Source organism: Hypanus sabinus, chromosome 18 (assembly GCF_030144855.1).
Source record: "Hypanus sabinus isolate sHypSab1 chromosome 18, sHypSab1.hap1, whole genome shotgun sequence".
Classification (NCBI taxonomy): domain Eukaryota; kingdom Metazoa; phylum Chordata; class Chondrichthyes; order Myliobatiformes; family Dasyatidae; genus Hypanus; species Hypanus sabinus.
Window position 1 is genome coordinate 72,052,524 of NC_082723.1, and position 23,277 is coordinate 72,075,800.

Below are 23,277 nucleotides of genomic sequence, written 5' to 3' on the forward strand. Positions count from 1 at the left end.
TTGTGCAGTCACGTGGAGAACGTACAAACTTTTATAGACACAGGAATTGAACCGAGGTCACTGGTACTGTAAAATGTTCTGCTAACCACTACGCTACTGTGCCATCTTGGTATCTTCCCAGTTCCTTTCCAGTCCTGAAGAAAGGTCTCAGCCTGAAACATTGACTGTTTATTCATTTCCACAGATTTTGTCTGACTTGCTGAAAGTAATTTGGGCAATGTTCCGATTTGGCAGCCAAAGCACAAGCAGTCTGCCGGAAAAAGCCACCCCTCAGCCGGCACATCCACCCAAATCAGTCCCTGCTGTGGGACCCTGTCCTAAGATTCACGTGGGCAATGGTCACATTCAGCCAAAACTGCCGCCATGCCGTACAGGTTAACAAACTCCCCAAACAGAAATTCCATGTGTCAAGGGGATGGCCAAATTTGACCCCAGTAGCTGGGACTTAGTTCCTTCAGAATGTTGTCTGACAAAGGTTATGAGGTCTTGCTTAAATCAGAGAGTATGAGGTTTCGGACAGTTTGGACAACCTTGGGTTCTTCTTGGAGCATCAGAGGCTGATGGGAGACCTTATAGAGCAGGAGTTCACAACCTGGGGTCCACAGACCCCTTCATAATGGTATTGGTCCATGGCATAAATAAGGTTGGAAATCCCTGTTACAGAGCTATTTTTTTTAAATCATGAGAGGTATAGATAGGGTAGATAGTCAAAATCTGTTCCCAGGGTACAAATGTCAAACACCAGAGGACATGCTCTTGAAGTTAGAGGGTGTGGGGGTGAGGGAGCTGGATTTAAAGGTGATGTGAGGGGCAAGTTTCTATTTACAGAGAGTGGTAGGTGATTGGAATGGATTGCCAGGGATGTTAGTGGAAGCATGCAATTTGGTGGAATTTAAGAGGCTTTTAGACAGACACAACAATAATTAACATAACACTATTACAGCAGCAGTAACACAGTCTCAACTCCCAATGCTGTATGTAAGCAGTTTGCATGTTCTCCCCAGGACTGCGTGGGTTTCCTCCCACATTGCACAGAGATACGTGTTTGTAGGTTAATTGGTCACACGGCTGTAACTGGGTTCATTGGGTCAGAAAGATCTGTTACTGTGCTGTATCCCGAAATAAAATAAACATGAAAGGAATGATGGGAAATGGATGATAAACAAGACGACATTTAGTATAAATTGGCATCAAAGTTGGCACAGATTCATGGGCTGAATGGCCTGTCCTGTGCTGTACTGTTCTATGTTCTATTTAGTCTTTGTATCTGGGAAAAAGAATACATGAATTTGGCTACAGCTATATAATGTGCAGTTAATTGCATTTAGAGTGATTATGGGCACAACTTTGGAAAAAACCTCCAAGAGGACCACACCCTTGTCATTGGGTTTGGAGGCTTGCGTGCCTCAACGACTTGGAGAGCTATGTTGGCTGGAGTCAGGGCTTTATGGCTCGGCTCTTGGTAGGGTCACCCATGCCAAACAGGTCAAAGGGTAGAGGCCAGACTCAGATTGGTCCACTGGTCCTCCAGGTTCAGGGGTTCAGCTCAGAGCTTACAACCCTGACCGGTCCAAAAAAATTGTTATGGACACAGCAATCCTTCTGTACAGAGATGGAGAATCTTCATTGCTGCCCAAAACGCCACAGCATAACTGGCAGTAAGTAAGTAAGTATGGAAAGAAATTAGCCTTGGATGAAGTGTGGCACAAATCTATCAGAACAATATCTAAACCTAGAGTTTAATAATGAAGAGAGATTACAATAGCAGTATTAAATGAAATTTGCTAGAATTTAGAAATGGGATTTCATGAGTTTTCTATGTACTGCAAAGTGCAGATCTGGTAGAAGCTACTTTCATTGGTGGGGGTACAAAATTAAGATGCGTCTTTTGCAAACGAAAATAGGAAATGTGTGTGGCAGCAATACGGTACTCCCTTCTACAGAGAATGATTATCGTCAGGTCAAGGGATATGGGTCAGTTGAGTTAGATCATCCAATGAACCATGAAACAGGCCCCAGGGACTAAAGGGTCATCCCCATTCCTATCCAAAATTACAGAGGTGAACTAAGATTAGGTGGAGCCAGAGACAGAACCACAGGAGCAACGGTTACACAATAAAAACCAGAAATCAGTGAGATGGAACTGGAGGATAAACTAAGACTTGAATTTATGGACTGTAGCTGACCCCATCAAAATATTATAAAATAAATCCCTATTTTGCTTTGCGATGAAGAACTAGGAAAATGGGATTGTGAGGGAGGGCTGATGCTTTGCTGCTACTTGTGCATGGGAGGGGGAGAGGGTTTGGGTTTGAACTTTTACTGTCATTCATTCTTTGAGGTTTTCTGTTTTTATGGATGTTTGTGAAGAGTAAGAATTTCAGGTTGTGTACTCAATACATTCCCTGATCTAAATGAACTATTGTGGAGTGGATGCTTGGGTCTCTAGGGTCCCTAACAAGAAGCGTTATTAGCTAAATGTTAATTTTGAATTCAGACAATAATTTCTATATTGCTTTTCATGTGATGTCCAAAAACACTTCGAAATGGTTTAGAAATGACTCAAATGCAAACTTCTTTACAACTAGAGGTCATGGTTGAAAGGTGAAAAGTTTAAGGGGAACATGAGGGGAAGCTTCTTCAGAGGGTAATTAGAGTGTGGAATGAACCACAAGCACAATTGGTGCATGCCAGCTCAATTTTGATGTTTAAGAGAAGTTTAGGTAGGTATGTGGAATTCAGGGATATGAAGGGCTATGGTTCCAGTGCGGGTCAGTGGGAGTAGGCAGTTTAAATGGTTCGGCATTGGCTAGATGGGTCGAAGGGCCTGTTTCTACGCTGCACTTTTCTATGACTCCATGGCACGCTGACTGGTTCAAGAAGTAATGTTGAGTGAGAGGTGCATATTGACTGTACCCCCAGCGCACTATTTTCCCTGGTCCAGGTCAAAATAATCCCACACGACCTTTTACATCCACCAGTGCTGGGTTAATAGTTGTTGGTACTTCCAACAATGCCACCCTCCCTCAGTAGTGGTCTGGCAATGTAGATCTGTGTGCTCACATTCTTAAAGTAGGCTTGGATGTCGAACATGCCCAGGAGGTGACCATGTTAGCCTCAAGCCCTTTTATCAATCTTTAGCCCCTTCTTCAAGATAACTGGGAACAGATTGTTAATATTGAGTTTAGGGATCTTGGAAACTCAGCCTAATGGCTACTGCAGAGCTTCCTAACTGAATTAAATAATACTAGAATACAAAATGGCTGCATTTTACCTAAAATAATAAAATCTGACACAATTACAATTTTATTCCACACAAAAAACCCTTTGATTGTTCAATCTCAGACCTGCTTTAGTAATTAAGTTAAAAGGATCAAATATATCAAACTAATCTGGATTAAAAGCAGAAAATCGTAATACCCGCAAGTTGGTGCAAGTACAGCTCACCATCTTCCTTTGGCATTGGTAAACCAAGGTCCACTTAAGTGGTTAATGTCACAACGTGTCTCTTCAGCATAAAAATGCCCGGCAAACATACATTTGAGTTACTTGCTGGCAACCAAGAAATAATATGCAAGACATTGCATAGGAAATAAGTGACACTGGATTTAATTGGTTCCTTCCTTATTGGTGTGACCTACCTCCAGCCAATCCCGGACAAGCAGGGAGAAGAAGAAACCTTGTTCTCAGTCTGGCATCGACATCGTCACAAGACGCAGGGATGGATACGTGGCTAATTGGACTTCTGTCTGCCTGTTTGGTGAAGTTGGCTCACCTCACTGGCGCATTAAAACCATGGCAACAATCAAAAAATTTGCCATGTTGGTGAATCACAGGTACACGAGCCCCATGTTCAACTGTTAGTGGCAGTGCAGAGATGACCTGATTTCTGATACCCTAACCCATCGACAGATGGGTTCACCAGACTTACGTACACGAGAAAAGCAGATAACGTTCTTTCATCTTTATCCCAGAAGCTGTGCTCACTCTTCTCGTAGGTATCTATAAGACCATCAATGTCAACTTTTGATTACTGACAAGTCATACGATTATTAAAGAATCTTATCCTTAAAGCTTTGAGAGTCTTGTGCCCTGAAGGAATACACTCCCATTTGGACTTATATACAAGCCCTACTAGACACTCAAGCGCACACACACACACACACATACACATACACACACACACACACACACACGCGCGCGTGCGCACACATACACACACACACAGAGTTGTCTAATGTCATGTTGTCTCATATTTGAGATGAGAGTTTTAAAAGATCTTTTGGCTGATGCATGAGCTTCATTTCCTTCCACAGAAGGAAAGGAATTGGCAAGCTTTGAGCCTCACATTTGTGCCAACATCCATTAACACAAAATAAAAGGTATTCCTCATTCGTCAAACTGTATTTGTCAAAGTTTGAATGGCAGGGCAGACAAACTTCACCAGAAAATCATTGCAGAGGTCCAGGTTAATACTAATCCAACACTGCACAAACTTTTACACAAGATTCCCATGGATAGGCAAGTACACAATAGTGGTTTCAATAAAAACCATACCTCTTTTACAAGATGCTAAAATGTCACTTGACAGTGCAGAAGAGCAAAAAAAATAAAAAGCAAAAGAGTTTGTGGTGGGCCAGCCCCTGGATTGAAACCACTTTTTTTTTTGATTTGATTTTACTACCTCTGAAGAAATAAGGCTGCAGCTGGTTGGACAAGAACACACAGAGCTGCTGTGACAGTCTTCACAGTGTGTCCCACTTTCCAGCTGCCGTGGCTGATGGCTGTTCACACTGAGATCTCGTAAGTGGTCCCGCCCACACCCGACACCTTTTTGACGTTCGACTGTCTGGTGGGACTGACTGTAGCACCATGGGAAATAGAAGCTGAGCTTAGCCGGCTATCCATCCTGGATAAACGCTTTGTCTGTCCATTGACTTTGTTGTGAGCGGTCTTCATTTGAACCTCGTCACTGTAAAATAGAAAAAAGGAAATTGGTGCATTTGTTCAATCCACATGTATTCCCGGGTGCGGGGGGTGGGGAGGTGTGGTGAACTACATATACCTGTCTGGACACGCCCCCCGGCTGAATGCTCCTGTGGCTCCTCCCACAGACCCCAGTGTAACCCCCTGGGTCGCCTCAGGCTCGCTCAGTTCGTTCTCGCCTAGGGGGAGCAGCCTTCGACCCCACCAAACTGGGTAATCAGCTGGTGTGGATGCTGTGTGATGTCCCCGCCTCACCCAGAAACAGACAGTACACCATAAGCGATTAAATGAGTACAATTTATAAAGGTTACTATAACTAAGTGATTAATAACGATACAGTATATATGAAGAGAAAAAATAAAGAAAAGGCGCCAAACTTATCAAAGTCCAAACCACTTCGTGCACAACCATTGGAGCTCAATTACTGAAGTCTTCTGGCTACCATTCGATCCCCTCCGAACTCCTCGACTCGCAGCTCAGGACCCTCCGAGTGGTCAACCAAGCACATCTAGCTTCATCCCCCCTCCTCGGAGTACCTCCTGGCCTCGGACCCCCGCTTGGGGTCCGATCCTCGCCCAGCTTACAGCATTGCGTCCTCTCTCTCAAAGCCCGTCAACAAAAGCTTACAGACTCTGAAGAAAGAACATTAATCTCCATTTGGTTTACAAAGGAATACAATTCTCCCAGCACTCTCTCGCAACAAAGAAGCAATCCTGCTAGTTAACAAAACAAAGAAGCCCTTTTGATTACATACACAGTAACAAAGAAAAAAGAAGAAACCCCCTTTACGCTCTCCCCCCCACCAAATAAAAGTCATGTCCTCATGACTAGTAAATAACTCGCCACCTTTCCTGCCAACACACCATAACCCAAACACAAACAGTGACATCTCCTCCCCACACAGTAAACCTCACGCCCTGTTCCTCAGGTGCTACTTAGGCCAACTATATGGGAGTAGGCAGAGTAAATGGTTCAGCACAGGCTAAATGGGTCAAAGTGCCTGTTTTGGTGCTGTATATTTCTACGACTTTATAACAAACAAAAGTCAATTAATACTGTCAACTCTGCAGCCAAGCTCCCTATGAACACACAATCACCTACATTTTCTAGTACTTTACACAATAGCACTAATTCTTCAACAGGAACAAGATTACAAGGGCTAGGGGCCACAGGGGAGACTCAGATTTCTTTATCACATGTATTTCAAAACATACAGTGAACTGCGTCATTTGCATTAACAACCAACACACTCAAGGATGTACTGGAGGTTGTCCGCAAGTGTCACCACACATTCTGATACAAACATAGCAGTCTACAACGTTCAGCAGAACAGCACAAACAACAACAACAGCTAAACAAGCCCCTTTCCCACCCTCTCACCCACTATCTCAAATATACATACAGGTAGGCCTCCAGTCCCAGGGCAGGCTACCCACAGGTCTAATCGGGAACTATGGCAAGGTCAGGAGAAGAAAGTGGGAAGGGGAAGGGAAGGAGAAGGGAGGGGCAGGATGGTGAAGGGAAGGGGAAGGGAGAGAGAAGGGAGAATGGCAAAGGGAAGGGGAAGGGAGGGAGAAGGTTAAGTGAGTGGGCAAGGGTCAGGCAGATGGAGTAAAATGTTGGTGCATGCAAGGTCATCCACTTTGGAAGGAAAAATGAAAGAGCAGATTATTATTTAAATGGTAAAAAATGGTAAAAAAGCAGTGCTGAGGGACTTGGGAGTGCCTGTGCAGGAATCAACAAAGGTTGATCTGCAGGTGCAGCAGGCTATCAAGAAGGCAAATTGAATGTTGGCCTTCATTGCTAGAGGGATGAAATTTAAGAACAGGGAGTTTATGCTGCAACTGTGCAGGATACAGGTGAGGCTGCACCTGGAGTACTGCGTACAGTTCTGGTCTCTTTACTTGAGGAAGCTTATACTGGTTTTGGAGGTGGTGCAGAGGAGGTTCACCAGGTTGATTCCAGAGATGAGGGGGTTAGTTTATGAGGAGAGTCACCTGGGACTCTACTTGCTGGAATTCAGAAGAATGAGAGGAGATCTTATAGAAACATTTAAGATTATGAAAGGGATAGATAAAATAGAGGCAGGGAAGTCGCTTCCACTGGTAGGTGAGTCTAGAACCAGGGGACATAGTGTTAAGGTTTGGGGGAGTAGATTTAGGACAGAGGTAAGGAGGAACTGCTTTTCCCAGAGAGTGGTGAATCTGTGGAATTCTCTGCCCAATGAAGCAGTGGAGGCTACCTCAGTGAATATATTTAAGACAGATTTGGAAAGATTTTTGCATAGTAGGGGAACTAAGGATTAAGGGGGAAAGGCAGGTAGGCGGAAATGAGTCCATGGCCAGATCAGCCATGATCTTATTGAATGGTGGAGCAGGCTCGATGGACCAGATGGCCTACTCCTGCTCCTATTCCACCTGCAGCATGCTACCACCCACACTGGACCCCCTACAATTCGCCTACCATCACAACCAATCGACAGATAACACAAATAGCCACAGCTCTACACACCGTCCTTACACATCAGGAGAAGGATGCTTATGTGAGAATGCTGTTCTTGGACTACAGTTCAGCATTTAACACCATAATTCCCTCCAGGCTCAACAAGAAGCTCAGAGACCTCGGCCTTCACCCTGCCTTGTGCAGCTGGATCCCGGACTTCTTCTCAGATCGCCAGCAGATGGTAAGAGTGGGCTCCATCACCTCCAACCCTTTGATCGCCAACACAAGTGCCCCTCAGGGCTGTGTACTAAGCCCTCTCCTTTACTCTCTGTACAGCCATGACTGTGTCACCACCCACAGCTCCAAAATGCTAGTTAAATTCGCTGATGACACGACAATGATTGGCCTAATCTCAAATAATAATGAGGCAGCCTTCAGAGAATAAGTCATCACTCTGACACAGAGTGTCAAGAAAACAACATCTCCCTCAAACTCGCAAAAACAAAGGAGCTGGTTGGGGATTACAGGAGGAATGGAGACAAGCTAACCCCTATTGACATCAGTGGATCTGGGGATGAGAGGGGGAACAGCTTTAAGTTCCTTAGCATAAACATCTCCAAGGATCTCACGTGGTCTGTACATACTGACTGTGTGGTGAAAAAGGCACATCAGCACCTCTTTCACCACAGATGGTTGAAGAAGGTTGGTATGGGCCCCCAAACTCTAAGAACTTTCTACAGGGGCACAATTGAGAGGGTCCTGACTGGCTGCATCACTGCCTGGTATTGGAACTGTACTTCACTCAATCGCAGGACTCTGCAGAAAGTGGTGAGGACAGCCCAGCGCATCTGTAGATGTGAACTTCCCACTATTCTGGACATTTACAAAGATAGGTGTGTAAAAAGTGTCTGAAAGATCATTGGGGACCTGAGTCACCCCAACCACAAACTGTTCCAGCTGCTACCATCCGGGAAACAGTACCACAGCATAAAAGCCAAGACCAACAGGCTCCGGGACAGCTTCTTCCACCAGGCCATCAGACTGATGACACAACTGTATTTCTATGTTTTATTGACTGTCCTGTTTACATACTATTTATTATAAATTGCACATTCAGATGGAGAAATAACATAGATTTTTACCCGATGTATATGAGACCAGCCAAGATGGCGGTGTGACGAAGCTTGCAGCGGCCACTCCAGAGCTGATAACTGTTATTTGTTAAGCGGGGTGCCGTGCGCAATCCTAATCTGATGAAAAACAGACGTGGGAGCACGAAGGAACATCGGAAATCTCCAGGAAGGCGGTTTTCTTTGCTGCTGCTGCTGTGATGTCTGGGACTCTGCTGAGAAGAACAGGCCCCCAGCCCCCGGGGTCATGTTGCCGTTGGCAGGGGCGTCTTAATACGCTTGGCAGAGGATGGTGCTCGGAGAAGCTGTGCCAGAGGGGATGGTCGGAGGCGTGGAGGTTCAACAGACTTGGAGTCCACTACGGTTGGGGCGCTTTCACTGTATGCTGTGTCTGCGAGGCTGGGTTTGATGGAGCTTTCTCTGTGTGCTGTGTCTGTGAGGCTGGGTTTGACGGAGCTTTCTCTGTGTGCTGTGTCTGCGACGCTGGGTTTGACGGAGCTTTCACTGTGTGCTGTGTATGCGAGGCTGAGTTTGATGGAGATTTCACTGTGTGCTGTGTATGCGAGGCTGGGTTTGACGGAGCTTTCACTGTGTGCTGTGTATGCGAGGCTGGGTTTGACGGAGCTTTCACTGAGTGCTGTGTCTGCGAGACTGGGTTTGATGGAGCTTTCACTGTGTGCTGTGTCTGTGAGGCTGGGTTTGACGGAGCTTTCACTGTGTGCTGTGTATGTGAGGCTGGGTTTGATGGAGCCTTCATTGTGTGCTGTGTCTCTGAGGCTGGGTTTGACGGAGCTTTCACTGTGTGCTGTGTCTGTGAGGCTGGGTTTGATGGAGCCTTCATTGTGTGCTGTGTCTGTGAGGCTGGGTTTGACGGAGCTTTCACTGTGTGCTGTGTCTGCGAGGCTGTGTTTGACGGAGCTTTCTCAATGTGCTGTGTCTGTGAGGCTGGGTTTGATGGAGCTTCCACTGTGTGCTGTGTATGCGAGGCTGGGTTTGACGGAGCTTTCACTGTGTGCTGTGTTTGCGAGGCTGGGTTTGATGGAGCTTTCACTGTGTGCTGTGTCTGCGAGACTGGGTTCGATGGAGCTTTCACTGTGTGCTGTGTCTGTGAGACTGGGTTCGATGGAGCTTTCACTGTGTGCTGTGTCTGTGAGACTGGGTTCGACGGAGCTTTCTCTGTGTGCTGTGTCTGTGAGGCTGGGTTTGATGGAGCTTTCACTGTGTGCTGTGTATGCGAGGCTGGGTTTGACGGAGCTTTCACTGTGTGCTGTGTATGCGAGGCTGGGTTTGACGGAGCTTTCTCTGTGTGCGGTGTCTGCGAGACTGGGTTCGATGGAGCTTTCACTGTGTGCTGTGTCTGCGAGGCTGGGTTTGACGGAGCTTTCACTGCGTGCTGTGTCTGCGAGACTGGGTTCGATGGAGCTTTCACTGTGTGCTGTGTCTGCGAGGCTAGGTTCGATGGAGCTTTCACTGTGTGCTGTGTCTGTGAGGCTGGGTTTGATGGAGCTTTCACTGTGTGCTGTGTATGCGAGGCTGGGTTTGACGGAGCTTTCTCTGTGTGCTGTGTCTGCGAGACTGGGTTCGATGGAGCTTTCACTGTGTGCTGTGTCTGTGAGACTGGGTTCGACGGAGCATTCTCTGTGTGCTGTGTCTGTGAGGCTGGGTTTGATGGAGCTTTCACTGTGTGCTGTGTATGCGAGGCTGGGTTTGACGGAGCTTTCACTGTGTGCTGTGTATGCGAGGCTGGGTTTGACGGAGCTTTCTCTGTGCGCTGTGTCTGCGAGACTGGGTTCGATGGAGCTTTCACTGTGTGCTGTGTCTGCGAGGCTGGGTTTGACGGAGCTTTCACTGTGTGCTGTGTCTGCGAGACTGGGTTCGATGGAGCTTTCACTGTGTGCTGTGTCTGCGAGGCTGGGTTCGATGGAGCTTTCACTGTGTGCTGTGTATACGAGGCTGGGTTTGATGGAGCTTTCACTGTGTGCTGTGTCTGCGAGACTGGGTTTGACGGAGCTTTCTCTGTATGCTGTGTCTGCGAGGCTGGGTTTGACGGAGCTTTCACTGTGTGCTGTGTCTGCGAGGCTGGGTTCGATGGAGCTTTCACTGTGTGCTGTGTCTGCGAGGCTGGGTTTGACGGAGCTTTCTCTGTGTGCTGTGTATGCGAGGCTGGGTTTGTCGGAGCTTTCACTGTGTGCTGTGTCTGTGAGGCTGGGTTTGACGGAGCTTTCTCTGTGTGCTGTGTCTGTGAGACTGGGTTTGACGGAGCTTTCACTGTATGCTGTGTCTGCGAGGCTGGGGTTGACGGAGCTTTCACTGTGTGCTGTGTATGCGAGGCTGGGTTTGATGGAGCTTTCTCTGTGTGCTGTGTCTGTGAGGCTGGGTTTGACGGAGCTTTCTCTGTGTGCTGTGTCTGCGACGCTGGGTTTGACGGAGCTTTCACTGTGTGCTGTGTCTGTGAGGCTGGGTTTGATGGAGCTTTCACTGCGTGCTGTGTATGCGAGGCTGAGTTTGATGGAGCTTTCACTGTGTGCTGTGTATGCGAGGCTGGGTTTGACGGAGCTTTCATTGTGTGCTGTGTCTGTGAGGCTGGGTTTGATGGAGCTTTCACTGTGTGCTGTGTCTGTGAGGCTGGGTTTGACGGAGCTTTCACTGTGTGCTGTGTCTGTGAGGCTGGGTTTGACGGAGCTTTCACTGTGTGCTGTGTCTGCGAGGCTGTGTTTGACGGAGCTTTCTCAATGTGCTGTGTCTGTGAGGCTGGGTTTGATGGAGCTTTCACTGTGTGCTGTGTATGCGAGGCTGGGTTTGACGGAGCTTTCACTGTCTGCTGTGTATGCGAGGCTGGGTTCGATGGAGCTTTCACTGTGTGCTGTGTCTGCGAGGCTGGGTTTGACGGAGCTTTCACTGTGTGCTGTGTCTGCGAGACTGGGTTTGACGGAACTTTCACTGTATGCTGTGTCTGCGAGGCTGGGTTTGACGGAGCTTTCACTGAGTGCTGTGTCTGCGAGACTGGGCTCGATGGAGCTTTCACTGTGTGCTGTGTCTGCGAGGCTGGGTTCGATGGAGCTTTCACTGTGTGCTGTGTCTGCGAAGCTGGGTTTAACGGAGCTTTCTCTGTGTGCTGTGTATCCGAGGCTGGGTTTGTCGGAGCTTTCACTGTGTGCTGTGTCTGTGAGGCTGGGTTTGACGGAGCTTTCTCTGTGTGCTGTGTCTGTGAGGCTGGGTTTGACGGAGCTTTCTCTGTGTGCTGTGTATGCGAGGCTGGGTTTGATGGAGCTTTCTCTGTGTGCTGTGAATGCGAGGCTGGGTTTGTCGGAGCTTTCTCTGTGTGCTGTGTATGCGAGGCTGGGTTTGAAGGAGCTTTCACCGTGTGCTGTGTCTGCGAGGCTGGGTTTGATGGAGCTTTCACTGTGTGCTGTGTCTGCGAGGCTGGGTTTGATGGAGCTTTCAATGTGTGCTGTGTCTGCGAGGCTGGGTTTGATGGAGCTTTCACTGTGTGCTGTGTATGCGAGGCTGGGTTTGACGGAGCTTTCACTGTGTGCTGTGTATGCGAGGCTGGGTTTGACGGAGATTTCACTGTGTGCTGTGTCTGCGAGACTGGGTTCGATGGAGCTTTCACTGTGTGCTGTGTATGCGTGGCTGGGTTTGACGGAGCTTTCACTGTGTGCTGTGTATGCGAGGCTGGGTTTGACGGAGCTTTCACTGTGTGCTGTGTCTGTGAGACTGGGTTCGATGGTGCTTTCACTGTGTGCTGTGTCTGTGAGACTGGGTTCGACGGAGCTTTCTCTGTGTGCTGTGTCTGTGAGGCTGGGTTTGATGGAGCTTTCACTGTGTGCTGTGTATGTGAGGCTAGGTTTGACGGAGCTTTCACTGTGTGCTGTGTCTGCGAGGCTGGGTTTGACGGAGCTTTCACAGTGTGCTGTGTCTGCGAGACTGGGTTTGATGGAGCTTTCACTGTGTGCTGTGTCTGCGAGGCTGTGTTTGACGGAGCTTTCTCTGTGTGCTGTGTCTGTGAGGCTGGGTTCGATGGAGCTTTCACTGTGTGCTGTGTCTGCGAGGCTGGGTTTGTCGGAGCTTTCACTGTGTTCTGTGTCTGCGAGACTGGGTTTGACGGAGCTTTCACTGTATGCTGTGTCTGCGAGGCTGGGTTTGACGGAGCTTTCACTGAGTGCTGTGTCTGCGAGACTGGGTTCGATGGAGCTTTCACTGTGTGCTGTGTCTGCGAGGCTGGGTTCGATGGAGCTTTCACTGTGTGCTGTGTCTGCGAGGCTGGGTTTGACGGAGCTTTCTCTGTGTGCTGTGTATGCGAGGCTGGGTTTGTCGGAGCTTTCACTGTGTGCTGTGTCTGTGAGGCTGGGTTTGACGGAGCTTTCTCTGTGTGCTGTGTCTGTGAGACTGGGTTTGACGGAGCTTTCACTGTATGCTGTGTCTGCGAGGCTGGGTTTGACGGAGCTTTCACTATGTGCTGTGTCTGCGACGCTGGGTTTGACGGAGCTTTCACTGTGTGCTGTGTCTGCGAGGCTGGGTTTGATGGAGCTTTCTCTGTGTGCTGTGTCTGTGAGGCTGGGTTTGACGGAGCTTTCTCTGTGTGCTGTGTCTGCGACGCTGGGTTTGACGGAGCTTTCACTGTGTGCTGTGTCTGTGAGGCTGGGTTTGATGAAGCTTTCACTGTGTGCTGTGTATGCGAGGCTGAGTTTGATGGAGCTTTCACTGTGTGCTGTGTATGCGAGGCTGGGTTTGACGGAGCTTTCATTGTGTGCTGTGTCTGTGAGGCTGGGTTTGATGGAGCTTTCACTGTGTGCTGTGTCTGTGAGGCTGGGTTTGACGGAGCTTTCACTGTGTGCTGTGTCTGAGAGGCTGGGTTTGACGGAGCTTTCACTGTGTGCTGTGTCTGCGAGACTGGGTTTGACGGAGCTTTCACTGTATGCTGTGTCTGCGAGGCTGGGTTTGACAGAGCTTTCACTGAGTGCTGTGTCTGCGAGACTGGGTTCGATGGAGCTTTCACTGTGTGCTGTGTCTGCGAGGCTGGGTTCGATGGAGCTTTCACTGTGTGCTGTGTCTGCGAGGCTGGGTTTGACGGAGCTTTCTCTGTGTGCTGTGTATGCGAGGCTGGGTTTGTCGGAACTTTCACTGTGTGCTGTGTCTGCGACGCTGGGTTTGACGGAGCTTTCACTGTGTGCTGTGTCTGTGAGGCTGGGTTTGATGGAGCTTTCACTGTGTGCTGTGTATGCGAGGCTGGGTTTGACGGAGCTTTCTCTGTGTGCTGTCTCTGTGAGGCTGGGTTTGATGGAGCTTTCACTGTGTGTTGTGTATGCGAGGCTGGGTTTGACGGAGCTTTCACTGTGTGCTGTGTATGCGAGGCTGGGTTTGACGGAGCTTTCACTGTGTGCTGTGTCTGCGAGACTGGGTTCGATGGAGCTTTCACTGTGTGCTGTGTCTGTGAGACTGGGTTCGACGGAGCTTTCTCTGTGTGCTGTGTCTGTGAGGCTGGGTTTGATGGAGCTTTCACTGTGTGCTGTGTATGCGAGGCCGGGTTTGACGGAGCTTTCACTGTGTGCTGTGTATGCGAGGCTGGGTTTGACGGAGCTTTCTCTGTGTGCTGTGTCTGCGAGACTGGGTTCGATGGAGCTTTCACTGTGTGCTGTGTCTGCGAGGCTGGGTTTGACGGAGCTTTCACTGTGTGCTGTGTCTGCGAGACTGGGTTCGATGGAGCTTTCACTGTGTGCTGTGTCTGCGAGGCTGGGTTCGATGGAGCTTTCACTGTGTGCTGTGTATACGAGGCTGGGTTTGACGGAGCTTTCACTGTGTGCTGTGTCTGCGAGACTGGGTTTGACGGAGCTTTCTCTGTGTGCTGTGTCTGCGAGACTGGGTTCGATGGAGCTTTCACTGTGTGCTGTGTCTGTGAGACTGGGTTCGACGGAGCTTTCTCTGTATGCTGTGTCTGTGAGGCTGGGTTTGATGGAGCTTTCACTGTGTGCTGTGTATACGAGGCTGGGTTTGACGGAGCTTTCACTGAGTGCTGTGTCTGCGAGACTGGGTTCGATGGAGCTTTCACTGTGTGCTGTGTCTGCGAGGCTGGGTTCGATGGAGCTTTCACTGTGTGCTGTGTCTGCGAGGCTGGGTTTGACGGAGCTTTCTCTGTGTGCTGTGTATGCGAGGCTGGGTTTGTCGGAACTTTCACTGTGTGCTGTGTCTGTGAGGCTGGGTTTGACGGAGCTTTCTCTGTGTGCTGTGTCTGTGAGACTGGGTTTGACGGAGCTTTCACTGTATGCTGTGTCTGCGAGACTGGGTTTGACGGAGCTTTCACTGTGTGCTGTGTCTGCGAGGCAGGGTTTGATGGAGCTTTCTCTGTGTGCTGTGTCTGTGAGGCTGGGTTTGACGGAGCTTTCTCTGTGTGCTGTGTCTGCGACGCTGGGTTTGACGGAGCTTTCACTGTGTGCTGTGTCTGTGAGGCTGGATTTGATGGAGCTTTCACTGTGTGCTGTGTATGCGAGGCTGGGTTTGACGGAGCTTTCTCTGTGTGCTGTGTCTGTGAGGCTGGGTTTGATGGAGCTTTCACTGTGTGCTGTGTATGCGAGGCTGGGTTTGACGGAGCTTTCACTGTGTGCTGTGTATGCGAGGCTGGGTTTGACGGAGCTTTCACTGTGTGCTGTGTCTGCGAGACTGGGTTCGATGGAGCTTTCACTGTGTGCTGTGTCTCTGAGACTGGGTTCGACGGAGCTTTCTCTGTGTGCTGTGTCTGTGAGGCTGGGTTTGATGGAGCTTTCACTGTGTGCTGTGTATGCGAGGCTGGGTTCGATGGAGCTTTCACTGTGTGCTGTGTCTGCGAGGCTGGGTTTGACGGAGCTTTCACTGTGTGCTGTGTCTGCGAGACTGGGTTCGATGGAGCTTTCACTGTGTGCTGTGTCTGTGAGACTGGGTTCGACGGTGCTTTCACTGTGTGCTGTGTCTGTGAAGCTGGGTTTCACGGAGCTTTCTCTGTGTGCTGTGTCTGCGACGCTGGGTTTGACGGAGCTTTCACTCTGTGCTGTGTCTGTGAGGCTGGGTTTGATGGAGCTTTCACTGTGTGCTGTGTATGTGAGGCTGGGTTCGATGGAGCTTTCACTGTGTGCTGTGTCTGCGAGGCTGGGTTTGTCGGAGCTTTCACAGTGTGCTGTGTATGTGAGGCTGGGTTTGACGGAGCTTTCACGGTGTGCTGTGTATGTGAGTATAGGTTTGACGGAACTTTCACTGTGTGCTGTGTCTGCAAGGCTGGGTTTGACGGAGCTTACACAGTGTGCTGTGTCTGCGAGGCTGGGGTTGATGGAGCTTTCACTGTGTGCTGGGTCTGCGAGACTGGGTTCGATGGAGCTTTCACTGTGTGCTGTGTCTGCGAGGCTGGGTTCGATGGAGCTTTCACTGTGTGCTGTGTCTGCGAGGCTGGGTTTGACGGAGCTTTCACTGTGTGCTGTGTCTGCGAGACTGGGTTCGATGGAGCTTTCACTGTGTGCTGTGTCTGTGAGACTGGGTTCGACGGAGCTTTCTCTGTGTGCTGTGTCTGTGAGGCTGGGTTTGATGGAGCTTTCACTGTGTGCTGTGTATGCGAGGCCGGGTTTGACGGAGCTTTCACTGTGTGCTGTGTATGCGAGGCTGGGTTTGACGGAGCTTTCACCGAGTGCTGTGTCTGCGAGACTGGGTTCGATGGAGCTTTCACTGTGTGCTGTGTCTGCGAGGCTGGGTTCGATGGAGCTTTCACTGTGTGCTGTGTCTGCGAGGCTGGGTTTGACGGAGCTTTCTCTGTGTGCTGTGTATGCGAGGCTGGGTTTGTCGGAACTTTCACTGTGTGCTGTGTCTGTGAGGCTGGGTTTGACGGAGCTTTCTCTGTGTGCTGTGTCTGTGAGACCGGGTTTGACGGAGCTTTCACTGTATGCTGTGTCTGCGAGACTGGGTTTGACGGAGCTTTCACTGTGTGCTGTGTCTGCGAGGCAGGGTTTGATGGAGCTTTCTCTGTGTGCTGTGTCTGTGAGGCTGGGTTTGACGGAGATTTCTCTGTGTGCTGTGTCTGCGACGCTGGGTTTCACGGAGCTTTCACTGTGTGCTGTGTCTGTGATGCTGGGTTTGATGGAGCTTTCACTGTGTGCTGTGTATGCGAGGCTGGGTTTGACGGAGCTTTCTCTGTGTGCTGTGTCTGTGAGGCTGGGTTTGATGGAGCTTTCACTGTGTGCTGTGTATGCGAGGCTGGGTTTGACGGAGCTTTCACTGTGTGCTGTGTCTGCGAGACTGGGTTTGACGGAGCTTTCTCTGTGTGCTGTGTCTGCGAGACTGGATTCGATGGAGCTTTCACTGTGTGCTGTGTCTGCGAGACTAGGTTCGATGGAGCTTTCACTGTGTGCTGTGTCTGTGAGACTGGGTTCGACGGAGCTTTCTCTGTGTGCTGTGTCTGTGAGGCTGGGTTCGACGGAGCTTTCTCTGTGTGCTGTGTCTGTGAGGCTGGGTTTGATGGAGCTTTCACTGTGTGCTGTGTATGCGAGGCCGGGTTTGACGGAGCTTTCACTGTGTGCTGTGTATGCGAGGCTGGGTTTGACGGAGCTTTCTCTGTGTGCTGTGTCTGCGAGACTGGGTTCGATGGAGCTTTCACTGTGTGCTGTGTCTGCGAGGCTGGGTTTGACGGAGCTTTCACTGTGTGCTGTGTCAGCGAGACTGGGTTCGATGGAGCTTTCACTGTGTGCTGTGTCTGCGAGGCTGGGTTCGATGGAGCTTTCACTGTGTGCTGTGTATACGAGGCTGGGTTTGACGGAGCTTTCACTGTGTGCTGTGTCTGCGAGACTGGGTTTGACGGAGCTTTCTCTGTGTGCTGTGTCTGCGAGACTGGGTTCGATGGAGCTTTCACTGTGTGCTGTGTCTGTGAGACTGGGTTCGACGGAGCTTTCTCTGTATGCTGTGTCTGTGAGGCTGGGTTTGATGGAGCTTTCACTGTGTGCTGTGTATGCGAGGCTGGGTTTGACGGAGCTTTCACTGTGTGCTGTGTATGCGAGGCTGGGTTTGACGGAGCTTTCACTGTGTGCTGTGTCTGCGAGACTGGGTTCGATGGAGCTTTCAATGTGTGCTGTGTCTGCGAGACTAGGTTCGATGGAGCTTTCACTGTGTGCTGTGTCTGTGAGACTGGGTTCGACGGAGCTTTCTCTGTGTGCTGTGTCTGTGAGGCTGGGTTTGACGGAGCTTTCACTGAGTGCTGTGTCTGCGAGACTGGGTTCGATGGAGCTTTCACTGTGTGCTGTGTCTGCGAGGCTGGGTTTGACGGAGCTTTCTCTGTGTGCTGTGTATGCGAGGCTGGGTTTGTCGGAACTTTCACTGTGTGCTGTGTCTGTGAGACTGGGTTCGACGGAGCTTTCTCTGTATGCTGTGTCTGTGAGGCTGGGTTTGATGGAGCTTTCACTGTGTGCTGTGTATACGAGGCTGGGTTTGACGGAGCTTTCACTGAGTGCTGTGTCTGCGAGACTGGGTTCGATGGAGCTTTCACTGTGTGCTGTGTCTGCGAGGCTGGGTTCGATGGAGCTTTCACTGTGTGCTGTGTCTGCGAGGCTGGGTTTGACGGAGCTTTCTCTGTGTGCTGTGTATGCGAGGCTGGGTTTGTCGGAACTTTCACTGTGTGCTGTGTCTGTGAGGCTGGGTTTGACGGAGCTTTCTCTGTGTGCTGTGTCTGTGAGACTGGGTTTGACGGAGCTTTCACTGTATGCTGTGTCTGCGAGACTGGGTTTGACGGAGCTTTCACTGTGTGCTGTGTCTGCGAGGCAGGGTTTGATGGAGCTTTCTCTGTGTGCTGTGTCTGTGAGGCTGGGTTTGACGGAGCTTTCTCTGTGTGTTGTGTCTGCGACGCTGGGTTTGACGGAGCTTTCACTGTGTGCTGTGTCTGTGATGCTGGGTTTGATGGAGCTTTCACTGTGTGCTGTGTATGCGAGGCTGGGTTTGACGGAGCTTTCTCTGTGTGCTGTGTCTGTGAGGCTGGGTTTGATGGAGCTTTCACTGTGTGCTGTGTATGCGAGGCTGGGTTTGACGGAGCTTTCACTGTGTGCTGTGTATGCGAGGCTGGGTTTGACGGAGCTTTCACTGTGTGCTGTGTCTGCGAGACTGGGTTCGATGGAGCTTTCACTGTGTGCTGTGTCTGCGAGACTAGGTTCGATGGAGCTTTCACTGTGTGCTGTGTCTGTGAGACTGGGTTCGACGGAGCTTTCTCTGTGTGCTGTGTCTGTGAGGCTGGGTTCGACGGAGCTTTCTCTGTGTGCTGTGTCTGTGAGGCTGGGTTTGATGGAGCTTTCACTGTGTGCTGTGTATGCGTGGCCGGGTTTGACGGAGCTTTCACTGTGTGCTGTGTATGCGAGGCTGGGTTTGACGGAGCTTTCTCTGTGTGCTGTGTCTGCGAGACTGGGTTCGATGGAGCTTTCACTGTGTGCTGTGTCTGCGAGGCTGGGTTTGACGGAGCTTTCACTGTGTGCTGTGTCAGCGAGACTGGGTTCGATGGAGCTTTCACTGTGTGCTGTGCCTGCGAGGCTGGGTTCGATGGAGCTTTCACTGTGTGCTGTGTATACGAGGCTGGGTTTGACGGAGCTTTCACTGTGTGCTGTGTCTGCGAGACTGGGTTTGACGGAGCTTTCTCTGTGTGCTGTGTCTGCGAGACTGGGTTCGATGGAGCTTTCACTGTGTGCTGTGTCTGTGAGACTGGGTTCGACGGAGATTTCTCTGTATGCTGTGTCTGTGAGGCTGGGTTTGATGGAGCTTTCACTGTGTGCTGTGTATACGAGGCTGGGTTTGACGGAGCTTTCACTGAGTGCTGTGTCTGCGAGACTGGGTTCGATGGAGCTTTCACTGTGTGCTGTGTCTGCGAGGCTGGGTTTGACGGAGCTTTCTCTGTGTGCTGTGTATGCGAGGCTGGGTTTGTCGGAACTTTCACTGTGTGCTGTGTCTGTGAGGCTGGGTTTGACGGAGCTTTCTCTGTGTGCTGTGTCTGTGAGACTGGGTTTGACGGAGCTTTCACTGTATGCTGTGTCTGCGAGACTGGGTTTGACGGAGCTTTCACTGTGTGCTGTGTCTGTGATGCTGGGTTTGATGGAGCTTTCACTGTGTGCTGTGTATGCGAGGCTGGGTTTGACGGAGCTTTCTCTGTGTGCTGTGTCTGTGAGGCTGGGTTTGATGGAGCTTTCACTGTGTGCTGTGTATGCGAGGCTGGGTTTGACGGAGCTTTCACTGTGTGCTGTGTATGCGAGGCTGGGTTTGACGGAGCTTTCACTGTGTGCTGTGTCTGCGAGACTGGGTTCGATGGAGCTTTCACTGTGTGCTGTGTCTGCGAGACTAGGTTTGACGGAGCTTTCACTGTGTGCTGTGTCAGCGAGACTGGGTTCGATGGAGCTTTCACTGTGTGCTGTGCCTGCGAGGCTGGGTTCGATGGAGCTTTCACTGTGTGCTGTGTATACGAGGCTGGGTTTGACGGAGCTTTCACTGTGTGCTGTGTCTGCGAGACTGGGTTTGACGGAGCTTTCTCTGTGTGCTGTGTCTGCGAGACTGGGTTCGATGGAGCTTTCACTGTGTGCTGTGTTTGTGAGACTGGGTTCGACGGAGCTTTCTCTGTATGCTGTGTCTGTGAGGCTGGGTTTGATGGAGCTTTCACTGTGTGCTGTGTATACGAGGCTGGGTTTGACGGAGCTTTCACTGAGTGCTGTGTCTGCGAGACTGGGTTCGATGGAGCTTTCACTGTGTGCTGTGTCTGCGAGACTGGGTTTGACGGAGCTTTCTCTGTGTGCTGTGTATGCGAGGCTGGGTTTGTCGGAACTTTCACTGTGTGCTGTGTCTGTGAGGCTGGGTTTGACGGAGCTTTCTCTGTGTGCTGTGTCTGTGAGACTGGGTTTGACGGAGCTTTCACTGTATGCTGTGTCTGCGAGACTGGGTTCGATGGAGCTTTCACTGTGTGCTGTGTCTGCGAGGCTGGGTTCGATGGAGCTTTCACTGTGTGCTGTGTCTGCGAGGCTGGGTTTGACGGAGCTTTCTCTGTGTGCTGTGTATGCGAGGCTGGGTTTGTCGGAACTTTCACTGTGTGCTGTGTCTGTGAGGCTGGGTTTGACGGAGCTTTCTCTGTGTGCTGTGTCTGTGAGACTGGGTTTGACGGAGCTTTCACTGTATGCTGTGTCTGCGAGACTGGGTTTGACGGAGCTTTCACTGTGTGCTGTGTCTGCGAGGCAGGGTTTGATGGAGCTTTCTCTGTGTGCTGTGTCTGTGAGGCTGGGTTTGACGGAGCTTTCTCTGTGTGCTGTGTCTGCGACGCTGGGTTTGACGGAGCTTTCACTGTGTGCTGTGTCTGTGAGGCTGGATTTGATGGAGCTTTCACTGTGTGCTGTGTATGCGAGGCTGGGTTTGACGGAGCTTTCTCTGTGTGCTGTGTCTGTGAGGCTGGGTTTGATGGAGCTTTCACTGTGTGCTGTGTATGCGAGGCTGGGTTTGACGGAGCTTTCACTGTGTGCTGTGTATGCGAGGCTGGGTTTGACGGAGCTTTCACTGTGTGCTGTGTCTGCGAGACTGGGTTCGATGGAGCTTTCACTGTGTGCTGTGTCTGTGAGACTGGGTTCGACGGAGCTTTCTCTGTGTGCTGTGTCTGTGAGGCTGGGTTTGATGGAGCTTTCACTGTGTGCTGTGTATGCGAGGCTGGGTTCGATGGAGCTTTCACTGTGTGCTGTGTCTGCGAGGCTGGGTTTGACGGAGCTTTCACTGTGTGCTGTGTCTGCGAGACTGGGTTCGATGGAGCTTTCACTGTGTGCTGTGTCTGTGAGACTGGGTTCGATGGTGCTTTCACTGTGTGCTGTGTCTGTGAAGCTGGGTTTCACGGAGCTTTCTCTGTGTGCTGTGTCTGCGACGCTGGGTTTGACGGAGCTTTCACTCTGTGCTGTGTCTGTGAGGCTGGGTTTGATGGAGCTTTCACTGTGTGCTGTGTATGTGAGGCTGGGTTCGATGGAGCTTTCACTGTGTGCTGTGTCTGCGAGGCTGGGTTTGTCGGAGCTTTCACAGTGTGCTGTGTATGTGAGGCTGGGTTTGACGGAGCTTTCACTGTGTGCTGTGTATGTGAGGATAGGTTTGACGGAGCTTTCACTGTGTGCTGTGTCTGCAAGGCTGGGTTTGACGGAGCTTACACAGTGTGCTGTGTCTGCGAGGCTGGGGTTGATGGAGCTTTCACTGTGTGCTGGGTCTGCGAGACTGGGTTCGATGGAGCTTTCACTGTGTGCTGTGTCTGCGAGGGTGGGTTCGATGGAGCTTTCACTGTGTGCTGTGTCTGCGAGGCTGGGTTTGACGGAGCTTTCACTGTGTGCTGTGTCTGCGAGACTGGGTTCGATGGAGCTTTCACTGTGTGCTGTGTCTGTGAGACTGGGTTCGACGGAGCTTTCTCTGTGTGCTGTGTCTGTGAGGCTGGGTTTGATGGAGCTTTCACTGTGTGCTGTGTATGCGAGGCCGGGTTTGACGGAGCTTTCACTGTGTGCTGTGTATGCGAGGCTGGGTTTGACGGAGCTTTTTCTGTGTGCTGTGTCTGCGAGACTGGGTTCGATGGAGCTTTCACTGTGTGCTGTGTCTGCGAGGCTGGGTTCGATGGAGCTTTCACTGTGTGCTGTGTCTGTGAGACTGGGTTCGACGGAGCTTTCTCTGTATGCTGTGTCTGTGAGGCTGGGTTTGATGGAGCTATCACTGTGTGCTGTGTATACGAGGCTGGGTTTGACGGAGCTTTCACTGAGTGCTGTGTCTGCGAGACTGGGTTCGATGGAGCTTTCACTGTGTGCTGTGTCTGCGAGGCTGGGTTCGATGGAGCTTTCACTGTGTGCTGTGTCTGTGAGACTGGGTTCGACGGAGCTTTCTCTGTGTGCTGTGTCTGTGAGGCTGGGTTTGATGGAGCTTTCACTGTGTGCTGTGTATGCGAGGCCGGGTTTGACGGAGCTTTCACTGTGTGCTGTGTATGCGAGGCTGGGTTTGACGGAGCTTTTTCTGTGTGCTGTGTCTGCGAGACTGGGTTCGATGGAGCTTTCACTGTGTGCTGTGTCTGCGAGGCTGGGTTTGACGGAGCTTTCACTGTGTGCTGTGTCTGCGAGACTGGGTTCGATGGAGCTTTCACTGTGTGCTGTGTCTGCGAGGCTGGGTTCGATGGAGCTTTCACTGTGTGCTGTGTATACGAGGCTGGGTTTGACGGAGCTTTCACTGTGTGCTGTGTCTGCGAGACTGGGTTTGACGGAGCTTTCTCTGTGTGCTGTGTCTGCGAGACTGGGTTCGATGGAGCTTTCACTGTGTGCTGTGTCTGTGAGACTGGGTTCGACGGAGCTTTCTCTGTATGCTGTGTCTGTGAGGCTGGGTTTGATGGAGCTTTCACTGTGTGCTGTGTATACGAGGCTGGGTTTGACGGAGCTTTCACTGAGTGCTGTGTCTGCGAGACTGGGTTCGATGGAGCTTTCACTGTGTGCTGTGTCTGCGAGGCTGGGTTCGATGGAGCTTTCACTGTGTGCTGTGTCTGCGAGGCTGGGTTTGACGGAGCTTTCTCTGTGTGCTGTGTATGCGAGGCTGGGTTTGTCGGAACTTTCACTGTGTGCTGTGTCTGTGAGGCTGGGTTTGACGGAGCTTTCTCTGTGTGCTGTGTCTGTGAGACTGGGTTTGACGGAGCTTTCACTGTATGCTGTGTCTGCGAGACTGGGTTTGACGGAGCTTTCACTGTGTGCTGTGTCTGCGA

At 50.7% G+C, this 23,277-nt stretch overlaps 1 protein-coding gene across 1 annotated transcript in view; it reads right to left on the reverse strand.

Annotated features, from left to right (window-relative positions):
* Positions 1-827: 827 nt before the first annotated feature.
* Positions 828-23,277, reverse strand: part of zdhhc8b (zinc finger DHHC-type palmitoyltransferase 8b) — a 340,879-nt gene continuing 318,429 nt past the window's right edge. Inside the window, exon 11 of the mRNA XM_059994651.1 lies at positions 828-4,972. Coding sequence (XP_059850634.1) covers positions 4,789-4,972 — 184 coding nt within the window. The 3' untranslated portion in view covers positions 828-4,788. The remainder of the gene's footprint in view (positions 4,973-23,277) is intronic.